Source organism: Montipora capricornis, chromosome 4 (genome assembly GCF_036669925.1).
Source record: "Montipora capricornis isolate CH-2021 chromosome 4, ASM3666992v2, whole genome shotgun sequence".
Taxonomy (NCBI): domain Eukaryota; kingdom Metazoa; phylum Cnidaria; class Anthozoa; order Scleractinia; family Acroporidae; genus Montipora; species Montipora capricornis.
In genome coordinates, this window is record NC_090886.1 from 53,356,257 (window position 1) to 53,381,986 (window position 25,730).

At 41.9% G+C, this 25,730-nt stretch overlaps 1 protein-coding gene across 1 annotated transcript in view; it reads right to left on the reverse strand.

Annotated features, from left to right (window-relative positions):
* LOC138047431 (stalled ribosome sensor GCN1-like) overlaps window positions 1-25,730 on the reverse strand; it is a 70,932-nt gene that overhangs the window by 521 nt on the left and 44,681 nt on the right. Inside the window, exons 37-59 of the mRNA XM_068894278.1 lie at window positions 24,763-25,041; window positions 22,744-22,858; window positions 21,682-21,861; window positions 21,209-21,429; window positions 20,480-20,548; window positions 20,222-20,360; window positions 19,411-19,607; window positions 17,348-17,605; window positions 16,361-16,576; window positions 15,409-15,573; window positions 14,326-14,487; window positions 13,667-13,759; window positions 11,169-11,312; window positions 10,251-10,364; window positions 9,665-9,820; window positions 9,279-9,392; window positions 7,987-8,217; window positions 5,866-6,059; window positions 5,657-5,771; window positions 4,786-4,882; window positions 1,344-1,492; window positions 755-859; window positions 317-535 (exon numbers count right to left, since the gene is read on the reverse strand). Of these exons, the coding sequence (XP_068750379.1) occupies window positions 317-535; window positions 755-859; window positions 1,344-1,492; window positions 4,786-4,882; window positions 5,657-5,771; window positions 5,866-6,059; window positions 7,987-8,217; window positions 9,279-9,392; window positions 9,665-9,820; window positions 10,251-10,364; window positions 11,169-11,312; window positions 13,667-13,759; window positions 14,326-14,487; window positions 15,409-15,573; window positions 16,361-16,576; window positions 17,348-17,605; window positions 19,411-19,607; window positions 20,222-20,360; window positions 20,480-20,548; window positions 21,209-21,429; window positions 21,682-21,861; window positions 22,744-22,858; window positions 24,763-25,041 (3,732 nt within the window). The remainder of the gene's footprint in view (window positions 1-316; window positions 536-754; window positions 860-1,343; window positions 1,493-4,785; window positions 4,883-5,656; window positions 5,772-5,865; window positions 6,060-7,986; window positions 8,218-9,278; window positions 9,393-9,664; window positions 9,821-10,250; window positions 10,365-11,168; window positions 11,313-13,666; window positions 13,760-14,325; window positions 14,488-15,408; window positions 15,574-16,360; window positions 16,577-17,347; window positions 17,606-19,410; window positions 19,608-20,221; window positions 20,361-20,479; window positions 20,549-21,208; window positions 21,430-21,681; window positions 21,862-22,743; window positions 22,859-24,762; window positions 25,042-25,730) is intronic.

A 25,730-nucleotide genomic window follows, 5' to 3' on the forward strand; every position in this document is an offset into this window, starting at 1 on the left:
ACTATTTTCTATTTTCTTTCATTTATTGTAAGAGGCAAAAGCAAGGGACTAAAAAGAATACAACTGGGCTGTGAAATACACGAACTTCCTCCCAAAACTGTTTTCCCTGTTAAGTGTTTGCTTGGTATCCCAAGCAAAAAAGTTACAGGTTACAGCTGGGAACATCCTCTTTAATAACAGAGAAAGGTTACTTTAGCAGAGGAGTGAAAACTTACAATCAAATATAAAGTACCGAACAACCGTGACAGATTTCAGTTGTGACGATGAATCGACCATGGCAACTAAGTTGTAGAGAGTCAGACTTGCTGACTGTTACCTGAAGTGTTGTATCGCCATCCCTTAACCGCAGAACGTACATGAGCGCGGACTCAGCGGCAGCTTTCACGCCAGTGTTCTTCTCCTTGGATGACGTAATAAGCGCAGGGACTATAACCTTCATAAGTGTGGTATCCAGTGGAGCCGAGGTAACTCTTGCGACATGTTCTATAGATGCTGCCGCAAGAATCTTGACATCGTTAGAACCTTCTTGCAGAACCTAAAAAAAGCATGTCCCTGATTATCCGCAAACATGTGTTAAGCTGAAAAAATGCAGGAACAATAGCGAAATTTCTTAAGACGAGAATTTTTAATAACATGTGATTTCAATGAAACTACGGTTGCCTAACTGTAAAAAAATATACCAATTAACGTTAACCTTGGGCAATTGGTAAAACAAGTAAAGGATAGCAAAATGCCCACCAAAACACAGAAGTACCTTAAGAAGCTTTTGTAAAACCTGAGTCGGAGGAGAATCACACTGAACCACAGAATTCGCGAGGATGAAGCCAAGAGACCGCACACCTGAGCTGCAAATAGGAATCTAGACAAACAAAAATGCAACTTTTTTTAGAAAGTGCTCAATTCTTTGAAACAGGAAAAACAGATCATGATTTCCGCAAATATCTGGGCCAGAAACCTTGCGCAAAACAGTAATCACGCTAACAAGTTGTCGGGCAATTCTGTCAGGCAAACGATCAACTTCTTACATTTTTATGATTCCATTTACAGTAACGTCCTCTTGATAAATGTACAGCCCCCACACAAGCCCCTTTTACGGATTGGATAATGAAATGGGAAGTTCTTGAGCCTTTTTGTGGTTTCTCAGTAATTTCTCATTTAATCAAAATTTTTGTGCGTCACCCCCAACCCATGTAATACACGGCACAATTCCGTCGAACACTGCAAACTCATCAGGTTTTATTTCTTTACAGCATATAACTACCGAATCAGTTTCTTAACGTTACAAAAAGATACGGATCAGCCGCTCACCGTCTAAGGGATAAGGGAAATCTCTTTCCACTTACCCTGTCCGTACTAGCATGTGTTACAGCCGTATCAGTGACAGCTTGATAAAGACCCTGGGTCACAATCCTCTCTACAGCATCGTGTAAGACCGCCGACAGGGCAATCGCGTGACCGTGTCTTACGGTCCAGTCCACTGTGGGGTCGTTGACTAGTAACGAAAAATTAACAATGATAAAATTATGGTTGTCGTGTCCTGTATACATACAATTAACTGGGCCTTACACAGAATGGCTTCTCTCTTTATTACAACCATTTAGAAATCACTGGTGATCCTTGCAATCTGATTGGCTCTCAGCAGTGCGATTTCTTCCCAAATCGCACTATTTTTTGCTCTAAATCGCACCATTTCCCCAGCCAATGAGAATGGGCCACTAAAACAACCAATCAGATTTCAAGGCTTGTTTAAGGTAACCAATAAAATTGCAGGAAAATGAAAGACAAAGAAAATCAATTGTGTGGCCAATTTTGCAACTTTCGTTCCCAACTGGGTCAATAAAATATTGGCACTGACTAAAATCCTGTATTTGAGCGATTAAATAATTATTGTGTTATTTCTAAATGGATGTAATAAAGTGGTAATTGAACTTTGTGTCGTGCAATTTTGGTCTGAAATCACACTTGTGATTTCAAATCGAAGTCGCGCTGCTCGCTCGTTCGATTTTGAAATCACACGTATGATTTCAGACCAAATTGCACTCCACTCAGTTCAATTACCATTATAAAATAAGCGCGTAAGTAACACTTTATTTAATGAGGGTAGAACCTAATAGTCAAAAGATAAAGGTGATCCTCGCACTATAATGGACAATTTAAGGAATTGTCACTTTTACAGACACCTGAAAAATTCAGGCGGGTTTCAACCGGATTCGAACCCATGACCTCTTTGGTCTATAACCCGCATTTCAAATATACATTCATCAAGAACCTGATAGTGTTACAACAAGTGAAGTGAAGTGAAGTTATTAGTCTCTCCCCTTCGGGGCTTTTCAGAACTAATTTACAATGCTTTTTGTGGGGGACTTAGGCCAGACTGCTTGTTTGCAATTAACGTAGGAAGTGAAAGATGCCCCCGACCAGATTAAGGTCAGTCCACAACACCGGGGATACCACGTCATAGTTAACTAGTTAACTCTTGTAACCCTCAGCATTCAGACGAGACAACAAACGCCAGGAACGTAGTGCGGTGCTCTTATCGAAAAGTGTGCGTCACGTGTGGGATTTTTTAACGTCCAACAGAGTTTTTGAACAACGGCTCTAGGACGGGGAATACGGTTTACAGTATTATGCCCCGTTCACAGCAAACGTTAACCATGCTTTGAAGATGTTTAGTTAAACACAGTTTCCAAGTGTTTTCTTTCTTAAATCATGTATACTGGTTTTTGTCGACAACACATTTAGTGAAGGAAAATGTCTGAGCTCCTCGACTTTCTTAAGAACAAGGACCTCGCTCGTTTTAAAAAGGCTAAGGAGCGAAGACATTATCCGATTTAATTCACGTTTTCCTTGTTACGAAATAAAGAAAGCGTATCGGTCGCTAGGGAGTAAATAAGCCCGTTGGGATTTTGCAGTTTTACTCATTTCAATATGAATTAATTGCTTTTTCTTAGAGCGGTTTTCAAATGAGTGTCGTAAAACCAAAACCAAAGTAATTACTTTGGCCAATCAAAAAGGACAGAGAATCCAGTAAACCAATCAAAACTCGAGGTAATTACACTTAGCCGACACAAAGCGCGGAAAAATGTTCACGCGCGAGTCACGATTGGTTTTGGTTTCACTTCTGATTGGTTGAAAAAGTGGCGCGAAATCTTTGAACCAATCACTGAGTGAAGTAATGCAAAACCTAAGAAATTTCGACTTTCGACACTCAATTGAAAACCGCTCTAAGGGATGTAAACTAAGTTTCATGGCAGTTTGGTGGATTATGTTTGTGAGCAAACATGTTCAGTTATTTCGGTAAGCGTTCGTTTGGGATCATGGAGGACGGCCATGATGATTTGCTGTCAGAGGCTGTGAACGGAAGCCAAAGAGAAGAAATTGATCGATGGACTCGACCATTGATGGACTCGACCATATTCTTTCACAGTCTCTTCACATGTTTGAAGAAAAGAAGATTCTGGAGGACGCAATCGATTCCACCGACATGTTTGAGAGTGGTGGCCATAGTTTGGTGATCATTGAGGAGATTTCCACCCGCAAAAGGTAAGAATCCTTTTGTGATGCCTTGTGTCCTTCTTCAGCGACTTAGTTTCTCACCTTACTATTTTAGGTGTGTTACTGGGCATCGATCAGAAGCCCTTCAGAGTTACAAAAGAGAGACGGATGAACAACAAGAGTTTCCAAAATAGTTCAAGGACGGTCACGTAATAACACCAGTTGTGCAGAAAATTTTGGTGGTATGCAAATTCCAAAATTAGCTCCTTAAGGGACAATTATTTTAAATGTTTCTGGTGGAAATTGTAATATAACGATTAACAATAACTAGTAAAAGATTGCAATCTTCAAGTCTATCTGGCAAACGTAAGACGTACTGTAAAAACAAAGGACAATAAAGGATACTCAATTTGGTTGGTTTCTCCAAACTTTTGTGATCACTCGGTTGAAACAGAAGGTCATTATTGAGATCACTGATTGGAACAGGAAGTCACTATTGCAAAATAAGCACCGCTTAATCCACCTCGATGACTCAGTACAAAAATAACCTCCTGTTCCAGCTCAATAACGATATGGTCTTCCATTACAATGGGAACGTACTGGGGACAGCTATTCTTAGAGTTATTTTCATAGAGTTACGTCGTAGAATTCTGGATTTTGGCAGTCCAAAATCGTGAATTCAGGATTTTGGAAGTCGTTAACTTTAACTCTAAGTCATAACTCTACTGAAATAACTCTATTGATAGTTAACCTCGAACGTACTTGATCATTGAGAATAACGACCTGTTCAGCACAATGGAAAGGTGCCCTAAGTAACGTTAAAAAAACGAGCAGCAGTGTCTTATCGGGGTTTTGAAAACACGAGGCGTAGCTGAGTGTTTTTGGACCCGATAAGACACGTGCTGCGAGTTTTTTGAACGGCTTCAAAAACATTCCACAAAGAGCGTGTCCCTCTGGACTCAAAACAATGGTTCAAATTGTGAGAGGTGAATATTAGCATACAAGAAAAACAAGCTTTATATAAAGAATACTAACGAGGAGTGTTTTATCAGGATATCAAGCTCATACACGTGACGTTTTATCGGTGTTTTGATAGGCTGTTGGACTCATGAATTATTAATGAATTTGATGCTCATCCAACTAAACCAAGCCAAACGTGATATGAAAGTCTCCGTGTACGTCTGTCTTTCTATTCTCTCCAAAACAATGGGTCTTTAGAATTTATCAAAAAATCTTATCCGTAATCATATTTATTGAAGACAGTCAAAAACAGCAGTTACGTCTGTTTACCTATAAGATGATCATTGACGATGGAGTGCAGCTCTGGATCAGGTGCAATGATTGATAATGATCCGACACAGCCTCCAGCAGCCACACGAATACTATCCTGAAGAATACAGGCAACGAAAACAACACATGAAATGTGGTCACAGCGTTTTTCAACACTATGACACAAAAGAAGAATAGCAATTGCATTAGAGGGATGACTTAGGTTACCACCCCAAATACTGAGGAAGGTGGCAGGTTCGACTCCTGGAAATGAGCACTCGGGTTTTTTCCGACTATCCCCGAGTCAACATCGTCAGAGGACGAGTTTTCAAAGACGACAGAAAGTTGGCAGCCGGAGAACGTTTGTCAGGCTGCGTAAGTAGGCAAGTAAGTATTCTTATTTACCCTCGGATTTTTAGCGTAGCTAGTAGTTAATATCTCTGAGTATTGAACAGAACAACAACTTTAAGTATCCCAACTGGCTGGAGGCAAACCAGTTGGCTATTTACAAGTGCAGCCAGGAAATTGAGCCAGGGACTACCTGGAACAAAATTCAAGGAGTGGTCAGAACGTGTCTTAAACCCGGAATCTCCGGATCTCAAGGCAAGCGTCCTGACCACTGGGTGGCACTGCCTCCCCAGCAACTCACTCTTTTTCTGCTCCCTGATGACGGAAGACGGCCGTATTACAGTTAATTCTGAGAAGAAATCGATAGTATGTCTACGCCATGTTTTAGGGTAATTTCTCTAAGGAAAACTCTTTCGTGCAGCCTCGACGATAGATTGACTAAAAGGCCTAAAGCTAATATTTAAGAACTAAGATTGGGGTCCAATCAGGGCTTTGATGTCCTGAAGTAACTAAATCTTGTCCATCAGTATTAACAGGAACTTACATCGGCATGTCCAAGCAGATCCAACAAGGTTGTCGTTAGCGCCTTCCTTATTGGTTCGCCCATCTTCTCACCGGCGCCCGCGATCACCCCTCGTAAGGCTTGCAACAGTGTTTCCCTGAAAAAGAAAAAAAAACAACAAAACAATCAGACTCGGCTTGTATAAAGATGCTCAACACCAAGTTGGCCCCAGCATTTGCTCGATACCGTACCTTATAGTATTATCTTCAGTGTTTTTAACTCCATTGTGAAGTTCAGTGAAGAGTGGATCAACTCGAGTGTGAAGCTTGATCAGTTTTTGCAGTGCGTTCGCGGCGCACATGCGCACTGCGCGGGTGGGATCGTTGAGGGCCTTGATAAAGGTGGTCTGTAGCTGAGGCAGAAAAGGCTTTAACATGGCACCTACCTGCAATGTCAAGATGAAACAGTCACGTACAAACCCAACAAAAACTTCAAAACAGCAACGAAGATCTACATAATTGTATGGAGGCATTGTAGAAGAGAGTTTAAGGCTCTGTAATTGCATGCCTATGATAAAATCTCACTGGCTAGCTAATGGATTTGTTTTGCTGTGGTCTTGAATTCGAAAACACCCGTTTGTAAATAGCGATGTGGTCGTTTCCTTTAAGGTGGGGATTTGAATAGGTAATCACATGATTTCGAGTGCAATTTGGAATAAATGTAGCCTGTTCCAGGCTACCAGATGGTAGGGAAAAAGAAAAAAATGCGTGCGAAAAACGCACGAAAACTCGAAAAAACTCACGCACGAAAACTCAAAAACTCGACCCAAGCCCCCACTCGCTTTTCCCACGTTAGTTGTTTTCGTTTTCCCGACTATCTGGGAGCCTGGAACAGGCTAGAATAAATAGGCATGCGTAAATTTTTCAAACGCCAACAAAATTACGGGCAAGTGCAATTTGTAATCTGAAAAAAAATACGAGTGATTATTTATTCCAAATTGCACGAGAAATATCATGTGATTACTCGTTAAATAATAGACATGAGAAAAATATCGAGAAAGGCCTGTCGTAATTAAGTAGAAACAACGCACGCGTATCACGTTATCACGAAAAAATTGCGCCATCCAGGGCTAGCATTTGATTGGCTATCAGGGGCTTTCTTTGATCATTGACCAAATTAGAATGCTTGATTTGATACCTCTTTTTGCACTGAATCACCTCTGCTCTGCACTTTGTTACCTGAAAACTGCATTTCTCTTAGGTAATCAGAACAGTAAAATTTTTTCATATATATTCAGTTTTATGTACGTAATATGTTTCATTTTACAAAGGTCGTCGGTTTGAATGGTGCCTAGGAGTCTTATTTTTCAGTTGTCCTTTTGCCGTTTGCCAAGTGTATCATCTTTGTTACGAGCACATTACACCAAGTTCCTTCTCATTGCTGTAAAGTGCTTTTGAGCGTATCCAGATACAAAACGCGTTATGTAAATGATACACACATGTTCACTGAATCAGTTTTGAGAGTAGCCCTTTGGTCTTGGGATGAAGAGTAAATTGTTCTCGTCCATGTTTGAATGGTTAATTGTTTTCCGCTGAGGTGCCGCCATGATGGAGTAGTGCCGAGAGCCTCCTATAATGGTGAACAGGATTTAAATCATGGTTGTTGCTATAAGTGGGTTGAGTTATGTGCCGTCTTAACCCTGCTTCGAGGGTTTTCTCCGGATTTTTCAGGATTTCGTCCCTCACCAAAAATCAGCATGCAGAAAATTCCACCAGAGTGTCGTATGAGAGAACACAAAAAGGTGTAGACACGCCTACCTCGCTATAGAGTGAATAAATTATTTTCTTATTGGCTAAGAGAAAGCAGTTTTCAGGTGACACGGTGCAGAGCAGAGGTAATTCAGTGCAAACAAGAGGTCGCAAACCAAGCAAGCATTCGGATTAGTCGATGGCTAAAGAACGTCATCGATAGCCAATCAAATGCGAGCCCTGGATGGCGCAATTCTTGCCTGAATGCGTGATAAGCGTCCGTTGCTTCTGCTTCAGTGATTACGACAATCAAATTTCCCAATTTTTTTTCATGAACATTATTTATAAGTCGTCACATGATTTTTCTTGTGAAATTTCGGCCGAGTGCAATTTGTAGTCTCTGAAAAAGTTGGAAGTCCTCATTATTTTATCCCAAATTGCACTCGAAGTCACGCGATTACCTGTGCAAACAAGGTTACGAAACTAAACACACTAGAATAACTTTGAAAACGACCAACCCTAATATGCTTTACTTTTCAATGGTCACAACGCATTCCACAATTTGAAACTAAAACTCAGATTATGGTTATTAGGCAATCTAAAGATTGAACATAATATACAAACCTTGCCTAACAGCAGCCCTAGAGTCTGCAAGACAGCCACTTTAACATTCCAGGTGAAACGGTCACCAAGGATTCGAATCAGGGGCCCAGTGATGTTTACCACAAACGGTCTTAAGGCTGCAGAGCTAGTGATACTGATCACCTCTCCCAGTCCCTTAGCAGCTTGTTCCTTCAACTCGGGTGTGCCGTTCAGAATGCCTTCTCTGAAGATCGGTAGGATAGGCGCAATACCCTGGTGAAACAGTGAGTAAGGGCAACACCGTATTGTCTTCACAATTTTGCCCGTTTGATACTGACTCTTAACCCATTGTACCTTATAATGAGATGTCCTGTTATGTTCACTTGGCCATATCAAGTCATAAGGGAAGAGTTTGTTCTCCTAAGAACTAATTAAATAGGTATTCAGCTTTGATGCTTAAATGCAAACTTGCATCTGATTAGCTGCACGACCTTCAGATAAGATCACAGTTGCAATACCGACTAAGCTACAAGGTCAGAAGGGATTTGAGATGTCATTTCACGGCAATGATCCCGCAACTGGTGTAAAGAAGAACGTTTGAGAAAATGCACCCCTTCTCTATCCATTAAAAAACACTAAGGCACTAATTGGGAGCACTGGAATCCGATCTTAGGTTGGTTTTTTTAGGAGAGCGGAAAACCGGAGTACCCGGAGAAAAACATAACAAAGCAGAGTAGAGCACCAACAAACTCCATCCACATAAGAAGCGTTATCTGGGAATCGAACCCGGGCCACATTGGTGGGAGGCGAGTGAATGCTCGGATGACTGCGCCATCCCTGCCACCACTGCGTAATCCCATCCTTATCAGACAATACATCCTCACTACTTCTTTATCTCTTTCAGAAAACGGCAGACATTGAGGATGGTATCAGGCAATACTGTCGTATCATTGGTTTTCACACAACATTATGGCGACTATGTTAGTGTTTTCATTAAAGAAACGACGGGTATGTTCGTAATCTAAACTAATCATCTGGGAATTGGACTCTATTCTTATGCAAACAATTTCTCATGTTTCGGTTTATAGAAAACATGACGGCTTACTTTTCCGGTTTCCATTCGTGGCTAAAAAACTTCTCGTGCTTAATTGCTCTCAAATATAAATGTGCTAGTTGGTCATCTGATGCTTTTCCTCTAAAAAGCCTTGACCTGTCTCCTTCCGAAACAAGAATTCAAGCATTTCTCTTCACTGACAGTGATACTAGTTCTGCTCAATGTCGTTGAAATCATCTTGTGTTACGGCATACGATCAAAGTACGAAGTACACAAATACCTTTTTAGGAAGACAGAATCCAGGTAGGTCTCCGTCTTTAATGTCATCAGAGACAAACCTCACTGCCTGACGCAAGTGGCTTATGTATTGCAGCTGCTCGCTGGGTTCCAAGCGCTATAATAAAGAAATGAAATTGTCATGCCTCCACTTGGCTGTAACCCACAAACAAGAGCTTGTAGTTTGCGAGGGACTGAAAATTTGTGTAGGAAACGCCTCTACCCCTCCCCCCAAGAAATCTGCAAGCACTTCGAGCGACCAGAGGAGGGTATCTACTCCACATTTGAGAGCAATCATTTCGAAAGCTTGCTTGCGAACAAACTTAGAAGATGCTGATGTAAGAGTATTAGGATTAATGAGTCAAACTAAAAACCATTTTACGAATATACCTTTGTGACTGCATTCAAGGCATTCCAGCTAATATCCACCACCAGCTCATCAGAATCATTCATGAGTTGAATAATGACACGAAACAGGGACGGGATGAACTGGGAATAGTCTGCTTTAGTCCTCTCACAGAAGATATACAGGAGAGAGATTGAGGCCTAAAGTACAATAGTTGAGAAAAACATTTCAATTTTTCTTTTGGCCAAGTCAAAAATTTTTCGCTCTGTTTCGTTGCTTCAAACCTAATATAAACAATTCTTTTCGTTTAATATACTGCACGAATTGTTGCAGCTGTGCGCAAGAAAATGCGTGCCCATTTCTGTAATTAACGACCACGTTCATTAGAAAAACCTTAAATAACAATGACCACAACCAGGTTTTCTGAGCCCGCGAGACTGAGTACCCCCAGAAAACCATTGTTCCTAGGAAAACCGCTGGTCAGCAACCTGGTTCTGGTCATTGCTGTCTAAGGTATTCCCATTCATTAGGATAGATTGATACCATTTTCATGCGAGTCAGAAAAACCTGTCAACAGAAACTTGTTCTGATGCTAGTATAACACGATCTTCATTCACTTGGAATACTCACCCTTCTCATACCGGGTGTGGCATGCTTGGACGTTGCCATCAGTTCATCCATAATGGTCCTGACTCCTACATCATCGCCCACACACAGCACAAGACTGGAGGCTCCTTCAAGTTCCTATCGATAGAGAACATTTTTCAGTCAAAACTGATCTGAATGCAATCACATACAAGCCATTTTTTAACACAGCCGTTAATTGAAAAGTTTCATCTAAAAATATCTAACTATATCGAAAAGTAACACGCAATTGCGGGGGAGAGTTCCGTACAAACAAACTTGTTTGATTTCATCCCATTTCTGGCTTCTGAACGGGTACAGGGGGACTACGAGCCATTGTCAACGCCCATACCGATCGTACGAGAATATTTTATCGCACTTTCCTAACATTAATTTAATTGAATATTTACTAGAATAGCATAGTTTGTTAGATATTTAAATTCTGTATTTTTACTAATTTTTGAAGGCCACAAGTTTATTAGCTTTTAGCTATTTAGTGTTACCCTCCATAAATAAAGTGTGTATGTACTTGTGAAATAAAACAATAAATTAAATACAGAAGAGGTCTGTATCAAAAGTTTATGTATACTAATCAGCTGAGCAGGAGTTTGTAATTAAAGGCCAATTCTACTGTTTAATAATTCATCAACCCCAGCTGATTCGTAATGGGGTTTACAGAGGAGTACATGTGACTCAAATAGTACCTGCTGATTGGTCATAACTTTGATGAATAATTATATAATTTTACTGGCTTTCATAGCAAGCAGCATCCCTCCGTTTCCCACTTCATGTAAATGAAAGGTTATATCTGTCTAGTATCTCCTAGGTGAACTCTCCCGCACAGAAAAAATCGCAAAGAAACCTTTCATAGCCATAAGAAATTAGTTTGACTTAGTGTGATAATGCCCTTATGTGTTTCCTGACCTCTTTCTCATGTTCAGTACCAAAGCAGTCCTGTATCGCGTTGAGCATGGCGGGAAGGACTTTGCCAAGATGACGAGTAAGAGAATCACCGGCGACCGCAGACAGAATGGCCAGCGCACGCATGTTCACTGGAGGAGTGATGAGCTGACAAAAAAAAAAAAGAATTTCACGATGTCATACGTCAGAAAAAGAGAAGCCTAAAAGAAGACAGCTTACGAAAAATTGACAACAGGCCCTGTGACCAAAAAAATCAATTTTTAGTTTTCTTTGGATTTCAAAACTGTGTTAAATAAGGTTAAACGAAGTTTAACCAAGTAAACAACTAGGAGCGACTGCAGCCAATTGGTCAGTGGTTTTAGTATACTGGCGCATGCGTGGAATACCTCGTGCTTTGGGCTGTATCGCTTATTTATCAATGTGGCGGGAAGTAGGAGCATTGTGTGTGGAGCGTTTAGCGGTTTTTGTTCCCTCCCTCCCCAACCTCCGCTTTCCACTGTGTATCAGTGTGACGGGTGCCCATTCTTCTTGGGGGCGTGAGGGCTCATGGCTGGGTTGTCAGGTTTTGCCAGCCATCGGTGCAGTCTCCATCTTGGAGCTGGCTGCCAATAGTGGAAGCTCCAGGATGTTTCGGGCACCCAACCTCCAAAGAGCGACGATGTTGTTTACTAAACACTAAGTGACCAAGTTTTAAGCCTTGATTTCAAAAAGACACCTGTTCATTTTAACTGGAATTTTCCTATTTAATGGTCCGCCATTACTAAGGGGGTGTTTACATGATACCGGTACGAGTTTCATTCTGGTACGAGTTCATCCCGGTTCTTACTTATCGCTCTGTATTTGTTTACATGATACCGGTGAAAAATCTCATACCAGTACAACTCATTCCGGTATGAGTTCATCCCGGTAGTTGTACCGGATCGAAATTCTCATAACGGTATGAAAAGTTATACCGGTATCATGTAAACGCTACAATGACTCCCATTCCGGTACGAGTCGTCAAGTCGTGGTGGACTGGGACTATTGACGCATGCATTGTATTTCTAAATATTGGACGCTATTATTGTTTTGGTTCATGCGTCATCTCTGTGTCAATATTTGTGTCGTCCATGTAAACGCGGTATGAAATTGAAAACTCGTACCAGAATGAAACTCGTAACGGTATGAGATTTTACATGTAAACACCCCCTAACTTTAAAATATTGAGAGAGCTGGATAGAGGAGAAAATGACGTCAAAGGCTCACTAGTTTAACAATGCAAGGTGTGTGTACACCGCAGAATTAATATGCATTCAAACGCTGAAGTTTTAAGCTTGTGAGCCTTTGACGTCACTTTTCCCTGGATCCAAACCTACCCTCTCAGGTTCAATCTGTCAGTTTTGAACGTGAATAATGGTGGATCGTGAAATCCAAAACTTACACTCAAAATATACAGCCTTTGGATAAAGGTCAAGGCTCAAAATTTTACGTGTGTTAACCAAACACACTTTCAAAATTTTGAAGAAAAAAAGGAAGTGATTTTTCTTATCACAGGGTCACTTTAGAACACTCAGTTGCGGGGCATGAAAATGGAGCATCATGGGGCCCAGCTTCGATTGCTGGACTCAACGTCCTATAGGGGTGCACTTTGCTGGTTCCTGTCTCTGATCCGAGAAGTTTTTCTCCAGGTCATCCGGTTTCCGCCTCTCACTGAAAACTAACATTTGATTTGATTTACTTTGATTTCATTCGACTTGACTTGATTCACAGTCTCTCCAATTGGCAGAGCACCTGTGAACACCTAGACAACCAAGAGACTTACACAAAGTGACAATTATCCTTCCAGGAACATTAAGAGGTGTGGTCAGGAGCTCATCAAGGGAAATCTCTGTCTGCAATACTTAGCCTAGGAGTAAACCCTTTCCCGAATAGAATTATTTACAGAACGCCTCCCTTAAGAAATTCAGGGCGCCCACAGTTGGAAAAGCCACTCGAAACAAAGCTATCTCAACGTCAATGGAAATCATGATACTTTTCACGGGAAAAACGATAACACCAAGTTTATTCATTTTTAATTCCATGAAAGGGAAGGATACCAGAGGTTATTCCTATCGAGGGTATCCGCCCGCAGTCGGATGTAATTGACTGAGAGTCGATTTTGATGAGGGAGGATAACCGAAGTAACCGGAGAAAAACCTCGGAGTCAGATTGAGATTGACTGAAACTCAGCCTACATTTGACCCGAGGCCAGGGTTGAACCCGGGTCAAAGCGGTGGGAGGTGCCGTTGATAACCCCTAAACCACCTGGGGCCGGTTGCTCGAAGCCTTGTTAGCCCTAGCCGTTGGTTACTACAGGTTTCCATGCCATTTAACGCTGGTTAGCGCTAACCATGCTTCGAGCAACCCAGGCCTGTTCCTAAAAATAAATTTACTCTGGAAAGGGTTGGAGATAGATGCTCCCGTTGATGAACTCCTGGTGTGGATGAGGTTGCAGTGGCTACTCACAGTGGAAAGTTACCAACCTGTGGTACAAGGAAAGGTAGCACAACTCTGCTTTTGACAGCCATTACTTGCCTTAGACCATCAAGTGCGTACTCGGAAAGATTAGGGTCATCCTAAAAAACACAACAACAACATTTCACCACTTCACCACTCGTTGTCACGCTCAGTTCAACAAGGTGAAAGGGGCTTTGTCACGCAAAAGAACGTGATTTCATGACATCCAAAATGCCCCAAAAAGTTGAATGAATTAAACATTACAATAACCACTTAAAACCGTTGAACAACATACAAAGAATGCAACAAACAGAAACAGAAGCATGGATGGACACAAATGAACAAATTCAAAACGGATTGCAGTTGGGTAATCTTGAAAAAAGTCGAGCCAGCGTTTTTCAAGTTTATGGCCTTTATAAAGGTCGTTTTTGCTCAGAATCATCTTGATTGTGATGTAACGATAATTTTATCAGTAAAGGAATTCCACCTTACCATTTCGGAGTTTTAAACTCCTGCTTAACTGAGGATTTCTCCTGAACACCCTAACATAACGTGACACAGTAGCCCCTTTATTTATAACAGAGGGCACCGTTTCCGGCAGTCATTATATCCCCACATTTTATGTACACATTTTAGTTTGATTATCTTCAAGTTTTCCCTCGAAGTACTAAACATGAAGGATTACCATTTTCGTAAGCAATTCTGGTAAAATTTCGTCCAAGGCTTTATTTCCAATGGTGCTGTGTAGTTGATCAAAAGTTCTGGCGGCTGCCACACGGACCTCAGGCAATGGATCAATGAGTGCTCGTCGGACAGTAGGAACCAGTGAATCGACATACTGAACAACCTGTAGTTCGATTATAGCAAGCGAAATTTACTCTTACATGTAAAAGGTTACCTTTCAAAGTTCGCTGATGGAAGACGAAGATTACGAATATTTACCAAGCGGAGAAGTGTCTAATTGCTCAAAGAAACGATGCCATGTAAAAAAAAAAAAAAAATGTAAATGCTTTGTTTATAGAGGAAGTGCACTTAGCTATCAAGCTAGCTTACAGGCACCCCACTTTTAACAATGTGAAAGAAACAATTCAAAGTTAACAGAAACATTATTAAGAAGCCCAACTGGCAGGAGACAACCAGTTGGCTATTTACAAAGCGTGGTAGAGTTGAATCCGGGACAACCGGAAACAAATCCAAACCAGAGGTATAAACGGGATTTGAACCCGGAGAAGCCGCATGTACCGCCCAGTACGGCCCTCGCGCTCGGTTACTAAGTTGTTAATATCATCTCGTTTAATAAAACCGAACTTCGTGTTTTACTTCCCACCATCGCAGCACCACAATTATTAAGAATCGAACCACTTCATATTCGTCTAGTATAAAGTTGATTAAAAAATAATTAGGACAGTACACGCACTCTAATTGGTCAATAGTTGTGTTTAGATGAGAGTATGTAAAATGGCTGTGACATAACACGAATTTTGATTGGTTATGTGTTGTCAGACGCGAGTTTTGATTGGCTGGTAGGAAATATAAGCGTGTATCAAGAAAAGCTTCAGTCAAGAAGTAAAAAATACAGCATTTTCCTCCAATTGTCGAATTATTTTTGAGAAACATATTATAAAAGCAATAGGGAACTTTTTTTTCCGTGTTTACATAGCCTCATTTAAACACGAGGGGCAGTTGGGAGAATTCGAGACAGTTGTGCAAACCCGAGACGCAGTCAAGGGTTTGCAAACTGTCGAGAAGCCATGCAATGAAATTTGACCTGTTCTTTGCTGGTTGAGGCAACAATTTCACTTAGTCCAATGCAGACTCCTTGCCTCTCATCGTTCTTTTCGCTGTCCAGGCCTTTCTCCAGTATGGGTATAATCTCAGGCAGTACTCTCTCACCCAGCTTACGGACAAGATCCCCCAAAGTGCGAGCAGCTACCTGCAACAAAAAGTCAGCACTGTCACAAGATGTCAACGCGTTATTACGCTTAAACGGTGGCCTTATCAGTCGGCGGATGTCATTCGGGTCCTCACTGAAGTTTTGTTCACATTCAAGGATTCTGTCGTAGATTTCAACGCTAAAAATGTTGAACAAATATGCTATAGTAACTATATTAACATTACAGCTGTATTACCAGAAAGGAATGCTTAATACCTGTTATTCGGCCAACCACAAAAGAAGGCTTGCGCTCAAGCTGGAAATCATTACATACATCCGTACCTCAATGACAGGCGAGGTTGACTATTCTCAAAACTACTTTCACATAAGGCTTGCATTGTTCCTCGACATCAATTTCTGTCTGTCTGTCTATCTGTCTATATCTCACCTCAACCTTGTTGAATGGCCCAACTCCGATCAATGATAGACCATCCGAACTATATAGTAATCGGAAGCTCGTATGTTCGAGTCCCGCAAGCACTCGGATCAGTTTTCCCGAGTATCCCCGGCCAGGGGCCCGTTTCTCGAAAGTCCCGAAACTTTACGGGCCATTTTCGGGTGTCACAATTCCCTTTGTATCTCAAGAATGGGGGATTTAAGTCGTCAAACTTCACAGTTATTTTTCTTTTTGTTACCTTGCAAAACATGTCAAAAGATCGGCTTTCCAAAACAAGCGGTTGCCAGTTTCACAAATGGCTTTTCGGGCCCGAAGAGTTTTCGGGACTTTCGAGAAACGGGTCCCAGGTCACCTTCGAAAAAAAGATGATACATTTCTTCAATGTCTTACTTGTCTCTTGTCAAAGCTTGTACTAGCGAGACAGCCGAGCAGAAGAGAAAACAGAGTGGGCAGGATCTCTCTCAGGATACGCGGTGTGTTGGGGACCACAACCTTCCACACGTGTAAGGCCGCTTGGCGCACCATCAGGGATACATCAGAGCGACCCATGTAGAGCCCAGCAAGGACACGATTACGACGTTCTGAGCCAAGTGCTTCGATAATGGACTGCAAATAAAACAAAGATTGAAAGAAATTATTTCGCGCATCATAAACTTGAAGGAGAACGTAGTGATGGTTGCTTGCGGTCGGCTCTTTTCTGGGCAAGTGATTTTGTCAAGCAAAAGAAGTCAATTGTTTTGCGAAAACCCAAATCGGTGTTGTGGTCCACATCTGCCAGTATGTGGTCGACATGGCTGGATTACATTGAAGGGCTTCTGAGCGAATGACACCGCAGAAACAAACGAAATGCAGCCAAGAGTCGAGCTATTTGTCGGGTGCTGGATGGAAAGCGAGAGAAAGAGAAAGGTCTTCAGGAGCAGGTGTAGTTCAGTTGGTTAGTGCGCGGATTTCGGAACAAGTGGTCCTCAGTTCGATCCTCTGTGACCTCAAAGTCTGGTTCCGACGTTCCTCGGATCCGTGTAGCTATAGTTTTAAATACCCGTAAATGGATTCATGACAAAGGGTGGGGGAAAAAGGGCGCACCGTCGGCTTCCACTGATACCAGCCTCAAAGCTAAAGGAACTGCCGACGAAAAATATAGACTTTAGCTTTACCTTTGCCCACTCCTGTCCGTCTAATGACATTCCCACGGTCGAAACGTTAATTCTCCTAACTAGTACCACGGATTTCTTTGTTGGGACGTCATGAGAATTTGGTGTTCTATCAAGATCGCACCTCTTAATTCCCAGTCACTGTCTGACTTACACTTTGTTGAATTTGAGACGAGAATTTACGTACCGATCACTCCTGAGGGTCAAAGGGTTTAAGATGTATTACCTGGTTGGACTGACTAGTACCAAAGTTGTCATCTTCCTGTCCTTCTGTAGACATTTTTCCTGTTACACCAGAGATCCTATACAGCAGATCACCTAGCAGCTGAATGGAACTATGTCTTATCCTCCAGTTATCATCAAACAAACCTGTTTCCAGCTCAGGCAGGAAGAGCTCTATTGCTGTGTCTGCATACAGATTCACGATACGCTGACCAGCCTTTAGTGACGTATCGCGGACGTATTCCGATTCATCCGCCAGACCCTTACGTTGCAAGAAAACAAAATGTTGTTAGAATAACTCAACAAAAATAATGATGACAGTAAACACTTAATAACTGGTCCCGAGGGAAACAGTTAATTTTGCTTCCCGCGAATCTTAATGTTTCCCCAAGGCGCAGCCGAGGGAAACATTGAAATTCGAAGAAAACAAAATTAACTGTTTCCCGAGGAACCAGACAGTGATTCGTTATATAGCAGAAAAAGAAAAACATGCAACGGCAACAGCAACAGCGGTCGTCGGTCAACATTCGCGGGTAACTGTTACCCTCTGACGTCATAGATTTTGCACTGTTGCCCGCTCAGAGACTTTTGGCGGGAAACAGCTTTATTGTTAGATGCCATGTGACCTCGAAGTAACCAATGAGAGCCCGCACGCTGTTGGGGGAAAAATTTGAAGTGCTGGTTATAGACGAATAACAGGAGCCAACTGAATTTTTCGGATGTCTAAAAAAGCGACACTTGCTTAAATTGTCCAGTTGAGTCCGAGGATCTCTTCTCTCCTTCATCACCATCTTCTCCAGATTATATAATTATCTAAGTGGTTAGGGTGTGGGACATTAAAAGAAAACAAATTACAGAGGGATTCTTGAAAACTTCGTTGAAAGGCAAGTGTTCTCGCCACAGCGCCGACACTGATCCAAATAAAAATAAACAAAAACATTGTTTTCTGTAGAGAAATGTTCCGTAAAAACACTCCATAAAAAAAGATATTCAACATCTTGCAACTACTAAGATTTTGCACGTTGGCCAGCTACACTGGCACTGATTCAGTAACAATAAAGTGAAAAACGATCGTCCGGGTGGGTTTCGACAACCTGAGCGAAAGTCATCTTAAGAGTCAAGGGATTTGTGTAACGTCAGTAGATAGTTAATAAAGGGGAATGGTTATGAAACGCGGCGAATTTTTTTGTTGTAGGTTTTTGTTCTCTTTTTTGGCCTTGACCGTGCACAAAACACAATAGTTGTTTACTCCGTAGTGAGGAACTAACCAACAGAAACGTGTTGATTACGTATTCATGCATAGTGTATGAGCCCAAAACAAAAGATTTCCAACCTAAATCTTGGCATCTCTGTTTGCTGCTTTGATGTTTGCCGAGCTTCCAAACCATTCCCCTCTATTAACTATGGTCAGTAGATGGTGTAAACAATCTGGTCGCTGCTGTGACTGACATTAGGGACCTTTAGATAGGAGGACGAAGACGACCACGAGTGACAGTTTTCCGTTCTGAGCGCGCGCACTTCGAAAAATGTTGGCTTCCAAACCTTATGCGCATGCTCAGTACGGAAAACTCGTACTCGAAGTAGTCCTCGTCCTCCGATCTTAAGGTCCCTATTACAAATTTTAAAATAATTCGGATAGTACGCGCACTCTCATTGGCTAATAGCTGTGTTTAGATGAGAGTATGGAAACACGGGTGTGACATTATACGAATTTTGATTGGTTGTGTGTGACAGACGCACGTTTTGATTGGTTGGTAGGAAATATGAACGTGTATCAAGAAAGTCTGTTTGAATATAGAAGTAAAAAACCCAGCATTTTCCTTTCCTCATTTGTCGAATTATCTTTGAGAAATATTTTATAAAAGTAATAGAGGACGTTTTCCGTGTTTCCATAGCCTCATGTAAACACTCGGGGGAGTTGGGAGAATTGGAGACAGTTATGCAAACCCGAGACGCAGTCGAGTGTTTGCATAACTGTCTCGAATTCTCCCAACTCCCCCGAGTGTTTAAATGAAGCTATGGAAACACGGAAAACGTCATCTATTGCTTAAATGGCATCAGTCTCACCTTCAATATCGACGGTATGATAGGACCGACCCAAGGTATAAAGTCATCTTTGAAGCTTGACGGAAGATAGATGTACAGCATGAGGTACCCCTCTCTGACGTGTGGCGCAAGCTCAGTACGTTCGGTCGTGGAAATCACTTCCGGTATAAGCGTCTCTAGCTTACTAGTACCCATGGCACACAGAACCTCACCCAGACCTGTTGATGAAATATTCAACCGAAAGTCGACCAGTTGAAATAATTGACTTTACAAAGAAAGAAGTAGGAATAGGTTCAGCTTATAACAATTCTAATGTCTGAAAATCCCTTAAAGGAAACCGCCACTCTTACTACAAAATATGTTTAAACCGAAGGAAATTATGTTTCCACACAAATTTGTTTAAAAGAAGTGTTTATATCAGGAAAACTGCCGCCATCTTGAATAATTAATTTGCGACTTTTTATGGTTGCCCTAAATAGGCGATTCTAAAACTCATTTCTTTCGGATACAAACGCTTCCTTTGAAAACAATTTAGACTGATTGGTCTGTAAAGGTTATTTCCAGTGATTTTAAATCATCTCTTTTTGAAGTGGAGGTTCCCTTTAAGAAACATAGGCACAAATGGATTTGTCACGCTACGATAGTGTAAAATATGTGAGATTTAAAGCAACAGTCGAAGCGATTAACACCCCTTTCTTCCAGTGCTAGGGTAGTACTCGCAAGAGCTCTCAACCTCAGCACAAGTAGACTCTGGTGGTAGCTGAAAGAAGTAACGTGCCGAACTTTAAAAAAGAATGTAAACCTTTAAGTTGTATTAAACTTGAGAACATACCTTGTGCGGCCCCTGATCGATCGACGCTGCTATTTTCTGATGTTAATGTCTCCATCAGCCAGGGTAACAAATCTTCAAAACTCTCCTCACCTATACCGCGGACCATAGCACCGAGGGCTCGGGAAGATACCGCGCGAACCTTGCGGCAGAAGGCAAATAATCATACAGAGAAGACAAGGTTGTTTGTTAAACAAACGAAGATTAAAATACAATGAAAAAACAAAGACCAAGTAAATGATTCCAAAATAAGTCAGCTACCTCTGGTGAAGGATCCAGTAAAGCCTGTTTTAGTCCTGGCACAACCGAGGTGAGATATGGAGCAAGATCCTAAAATCAACAATAGATGCTTTATCAGTACAAAAACGAGGTACTGTTCATTCAGATAGTTAACAACGGGTAAATGACGGTGGCCTCAGGATACCTGGTATCAGTAAAGAAATTTTTTTAGGACCAACACACAGACAACACTGCAAAATCATATGAGTAAAACTATGATCCTCGCAGTTATGGAAACAATTTTAGCAATTGCATAGAGAAGCCTGAAAAATTCAGGACTTCAACGGGGTTTGAACCCGTGACCTCGCGATACCGGTGCGACGCTCTAACCAACTGAGCTGAGCTCATGTTCCTGTGAGGAATGAATCAATAAAAGAAATGATATATGAAATGAATCATATACTGAGCTGCGGACATGAAATCAAGTAAAGCCACGATCCTGCGAGGATCATAGCTTTACTTAATTTCATATCCACAGTTCAGTATATGATTCATTTTATATATCATTTCGTTCATTAACACTGCAAACTGCTCCCCAGTTCCAGTTCGGCGCACTGCCTGGCCCCAGTAGTTCTGGCCTCTCTAGGCACCGCGTTTATCCAAGGGGATTATAGTGAAAATTGCACTACCTCCTAGAGTACTTACGATGTAATAGTGAAACTCGTCATAGCATACAAGTTGAGAAGCACTTTCTTTCCGTTGCCAGCTTACCTTTTTGTCCGTCAGAGAGTACATGTTGCCGATAATCTGCGCGGCCATTTTCTTGGTTTCAGTTGATCGTTCGTTGAGAGCACGTTGCAACACGGGCATAATCAAAGCAAGCGAGGGAGCATCAATAAAGTGCACAAATGAAGTATGCAGAAGGACTTGTAAGCATGTAGCTGTTTTTGTAGAAGGATCCATCAGTGCTTCAAGTAGGACAGATGAAATGGCTGAAACAAAAGATCAAAGTCTAACACGTTCAGATTAACCTCTCTTAAGTTAAGCCTGGTTTTCACTATCGACGCAAGCATAAGCCCAAGAAGCATACGCAAACTCGGTAGCTTGTTGTTCATTAGGGCCTTTTGTTCGAACAATAGACACTAATTAACAACAAGTAAATGCGCCTGCGTGTGCTGCTTGTGCTTATGCTTGCGTCGCTAGTGAAAACCAGGCCTTACGACAGAAAAGCCAGTCCAACTTACCCAATATTTCTGGGTTTCTAATGACTGAGCCAATCTGCTTAAGGGCTTGGGCACCAGCCTTTTGCACCTTCATGTGGGCGTCTGTAAGTATCTCACATAAACGAGGCACAATACTGGGAAGACACGATGACAATTGCTTAGGAGCACAAAACGCCATAGCACCAAGCAACTCAACACTTCCTGAAAACAAATTACAACATTCAACTAGAAATTGGAAGTTCTACCCGGCATTAACATGACTGTACGAACTAAATGAAATGTGGAAGTGATCTTCGCACTGGACAATTTAAGCAAAGGTCTCTTCTAGACACCTGATTCGAACCTCTGCGATGCCGGTGCAATGCTCTGCTAACCGAGCTATGAAGCCACACAATTGGGAGCAGGTCAAGATGTTTCATTAGGGAGCTTAAGCACACGCGTTTTTGAGACGCTGACGGCAACCGGAAGAGAACATTTCGCGGCGTGCCAGGACAGTGGTGTCTCCCAGATATTATACTAATCATCTTTAATGGAGAAAATATACTTAGCTATATAAATGTGGTTGTGTGAAGACAAGTTACAAGGGAAAACAGCTCACTTCCGGTTGCCGTCCGTGTCTCAAAAACGCGCGTGCTTAAGCTCCCTATTCATTGGGTCCTTTCACGGGAACAAATGAGCCCAATTGACCTGCCACCTGAATTTTTCCGGTGTCCATTAGAGGCAGTTGCTTAAATTGTCCAGTCAAGAGCGAGGATCACTTTCATCTATACCAAGCGCCTCAAATATATACATTTCTTTCATTGTATGAACTAAAAAAACCATCCAGTAAATATGTTTGAGCAATACAAAACTCAATTTGCTGCGCATCTCACGGAGAAAATTATGCAAAATCAATACCTGCACGCTCGGAATAAAATATTCGCTTGTGGTCAGTGTTGTCTAAGTCTTTTTATTTTCCACAAAAACAAGCTATTTTACTCGCGCAAAAAATATCACGTTTTGCAGCTCTGAAACATGCGCAATACGCGGGATGTTTCTGCGTATCGCTTAAAAAGAAAAATACAGTAACGTTCAACTCCGTACCAGTCTTAGTCCTCCAAGAATCCTCTTCCAGAGCTGCCAACAGAGACGGTAAAACAAGTTTGACTCCATGAGCACTGAGATTCTTCATTACAGCACGCGCGGTGTCATCAGTGGCCTGGAAACAACCAATACCACATTTTTTAGTGGACGTTTCCCTCGGTTTCAATGCGAGCCTAAATGAAAATTTCTTCTATAAATAACTAGTTTTGCTTTTTATAAGAATGAAAACTGGTTTTCGTAAGAAAATCTTCGCATTTAGACCCCGCTTTGAAAAAGTTGCTTAAGTGAACTTAAAACCCCGGTTACCAACGCACAAAATTGGCATGACACTCCAAAATCGTGGCACGGTACCAATATTCAGAGGAGTGCCGAACACACGGCACAGGTGCCCATTATGCCTTCTGTTTACCGACATTTCGGAGTGCCGTGCCAGATTTTTGCGTTAGTGTAAAGCGGGCTTAAAAATGATTAGAAATAGCTATGCGAGTGTAACTAGTGGTGCCTATTAATTCATTGAATCCACCTCAGTGAGTGCTAGCCCTAGTCATGGAAAGGGGCCCACACCAAGAACAAGAAAACTCTTAGCACGATGTGAAATTGGAAACGGTCTACTGCATCTTGCAGTTATCTCTGAATGATCATCGTGATTTTACAAGTCCGTCCGTCAATTCTTTAAACCCTGTAAAGTACTTTGTTTCACCTCAACCGTCAATAATCATCGCCTTGACAGCTTAGCAAGCACTGTTTTTACCTCACTACTGTAACTCACTGTCGCAAAATTTAAGCCGCGGCTACACGAGCGATTTTAGTCTCTCGCTGGTGATGCGATTTTTTTCAGATTTTGTCGGGTCGCCTGCGCGCCAGGGTGGCTACACGTGTGACAAATTTTGGCGACAAATTGAAGGCCGCGCGAATCGCATACTTCAAGCGACCTGGGCACTATAGACAGACATTCCTACTTTAAGGACGGTGCCTACTATTGTTATTGCGCATACGTTCTGCGCATCTCGAGATACTCGGATTTCCTATAGGTGATGCTTACCAATACAGGGATATTTTTGCGCGGTTCAAAACTATGCGGAGAAAGCCAAACTTAGCAAGTGCTCTTGGTATCCAAAAAGAAAATTGGGGGTAACCATGCATTTTTCAGAACTAATTAAGCCTCAATTTGGAAAAGAACGCCATACATTGCTGCTTTTCCCGCATATTCAGTAACTCGCGCAAAAATACCTTTGAATTAGTAGGCACTGTCCTTAATTTCATTGGCTAAATACTCTTTGGTCAGTGGCGTCGCAAGCGAGGGTAAAGAGTTGCAGGGTGGCTACACGGGCAACTATCTCTGCGATTTTGTCGCGAAAGTTTCTGGCGACTTTTTTCTTGCGATTTTTTCACCTGTCGGGTCACCGGTTCAAGGGTTGCTACATGTGTAATTTTCATCTCTTTAGTCACGCGACAAAGTTTGAAAAAATCGCATCACCAGCGCGAGCAAAAAATCGCTCGTGTAGCCGCGGCTTTACGAACTTTGATCAAGGCCATTGCACAGGCGTTCCTATTCCGCAAGTGAATTTTTGCCATCCAAAACGTTGGAGATTGACAAGTGCCTTCCTTTCAGTCTTAAATGTTATATAGTTCCTGCCACTATAAACCGAATTCAAAAATGGTGGGCAATAACTTATTCCTTTGTCCTTCAGCTAAGACGACCAACTAGCCTCGTTTGCATGGACAAAACACAAAAGAAATGTTGTGTATGAGGCTAGTCACGTTGGTGTCATTAGCACGAAAAAGGAATAATTTACTTGCCCCCATTTCTGAATACGGTCTATGATGTGAATGATTTACTTGGAATTCACCCTAACCAATAGAAAATGCCAAAGGTGTCTCAATTAACGATTCTATTCCAAGAAAATTTAGAACGTGATGTTGTCACCAATGGCACTTACTGATGTCTCGACAGAGAGAGAGAGAGAGAGAGAGAGTAAAAAACTTCCCGTATGAAATTACAAATTATTCTTGTCTCACCTCTCGAACGTAGGGATTACCATCACCAAAGCATAACAGTAAGTTGGGCAGAACATGCACAACGTAAGGTTCAAATAAACGGCCCAGCATAGTGCAGAGCATCTCGTATGCAAACAATGCTCCTTCTCTGTGGCGATGATTCTTTTTGTCTTGTATGGCCTCCTGCAGCGTGGACATGATATTCAGTTGCTTGAGGAATAGGATTCCCAAACCTTTCACCAGTCCTGCCAGACCGTAAGCTGCACCTTTTCTTTCACCGTAAACTGTGGAGTCGAGGAGCTGACAACAACAGCAAATAAGGAGATGATGACAACAGTTTCCAACTTACAGAAGCTTGGAATTTTGCAAATATCGCTTTCGTGTATTATACCGAAACAAAGCTGTCAGACAGACTCTTGTTTAAAACTCTTCGTTTGTCTTTTCTAAACACTTCCACCTACTATTCCTAGTATTGGTGATAGGAGAAACCCTGAATGCTCAGAAAAGAATTCTCTAAAGCCTGGTTTTCACTAGCGACGCAAGCACGAGAGCGCTTATTTCACTGTATATAAAAGCGGGCCTCACGCAAGCATAAGCACAAGCTTGTTAAGAATCCCAACTGGCCGGATGCAAACCAGTTGGCTATTTACAAGTGCAGCTAAAAGAAGTTGAACCAGGGACTACCTGGAACAAATTCAACGAGTGGTCAGAGCGGGTCTTGAACCCGGGATCTCCAGATCTCAAGGAAAGCGCCCTAACCACTGGGCCACACTGCCTCCTCGCTTGCGTTGTGTGAAAACGGGACGTAACGCAAGCACAAAGCAAGCTGTGATGTTCGTCCAATGAAATAGACCCATTCCAGATTCCACTCGCAGCGCCGCGTTGTAAGAGAGAATATGGAACTAGTGAATCTTTCTCTGCGTCGTGTGCTTGTACTTCCAGGTTGTGCTTGCGTTATGGTTCGTTTCCACTTGACACGAATCTCTTGT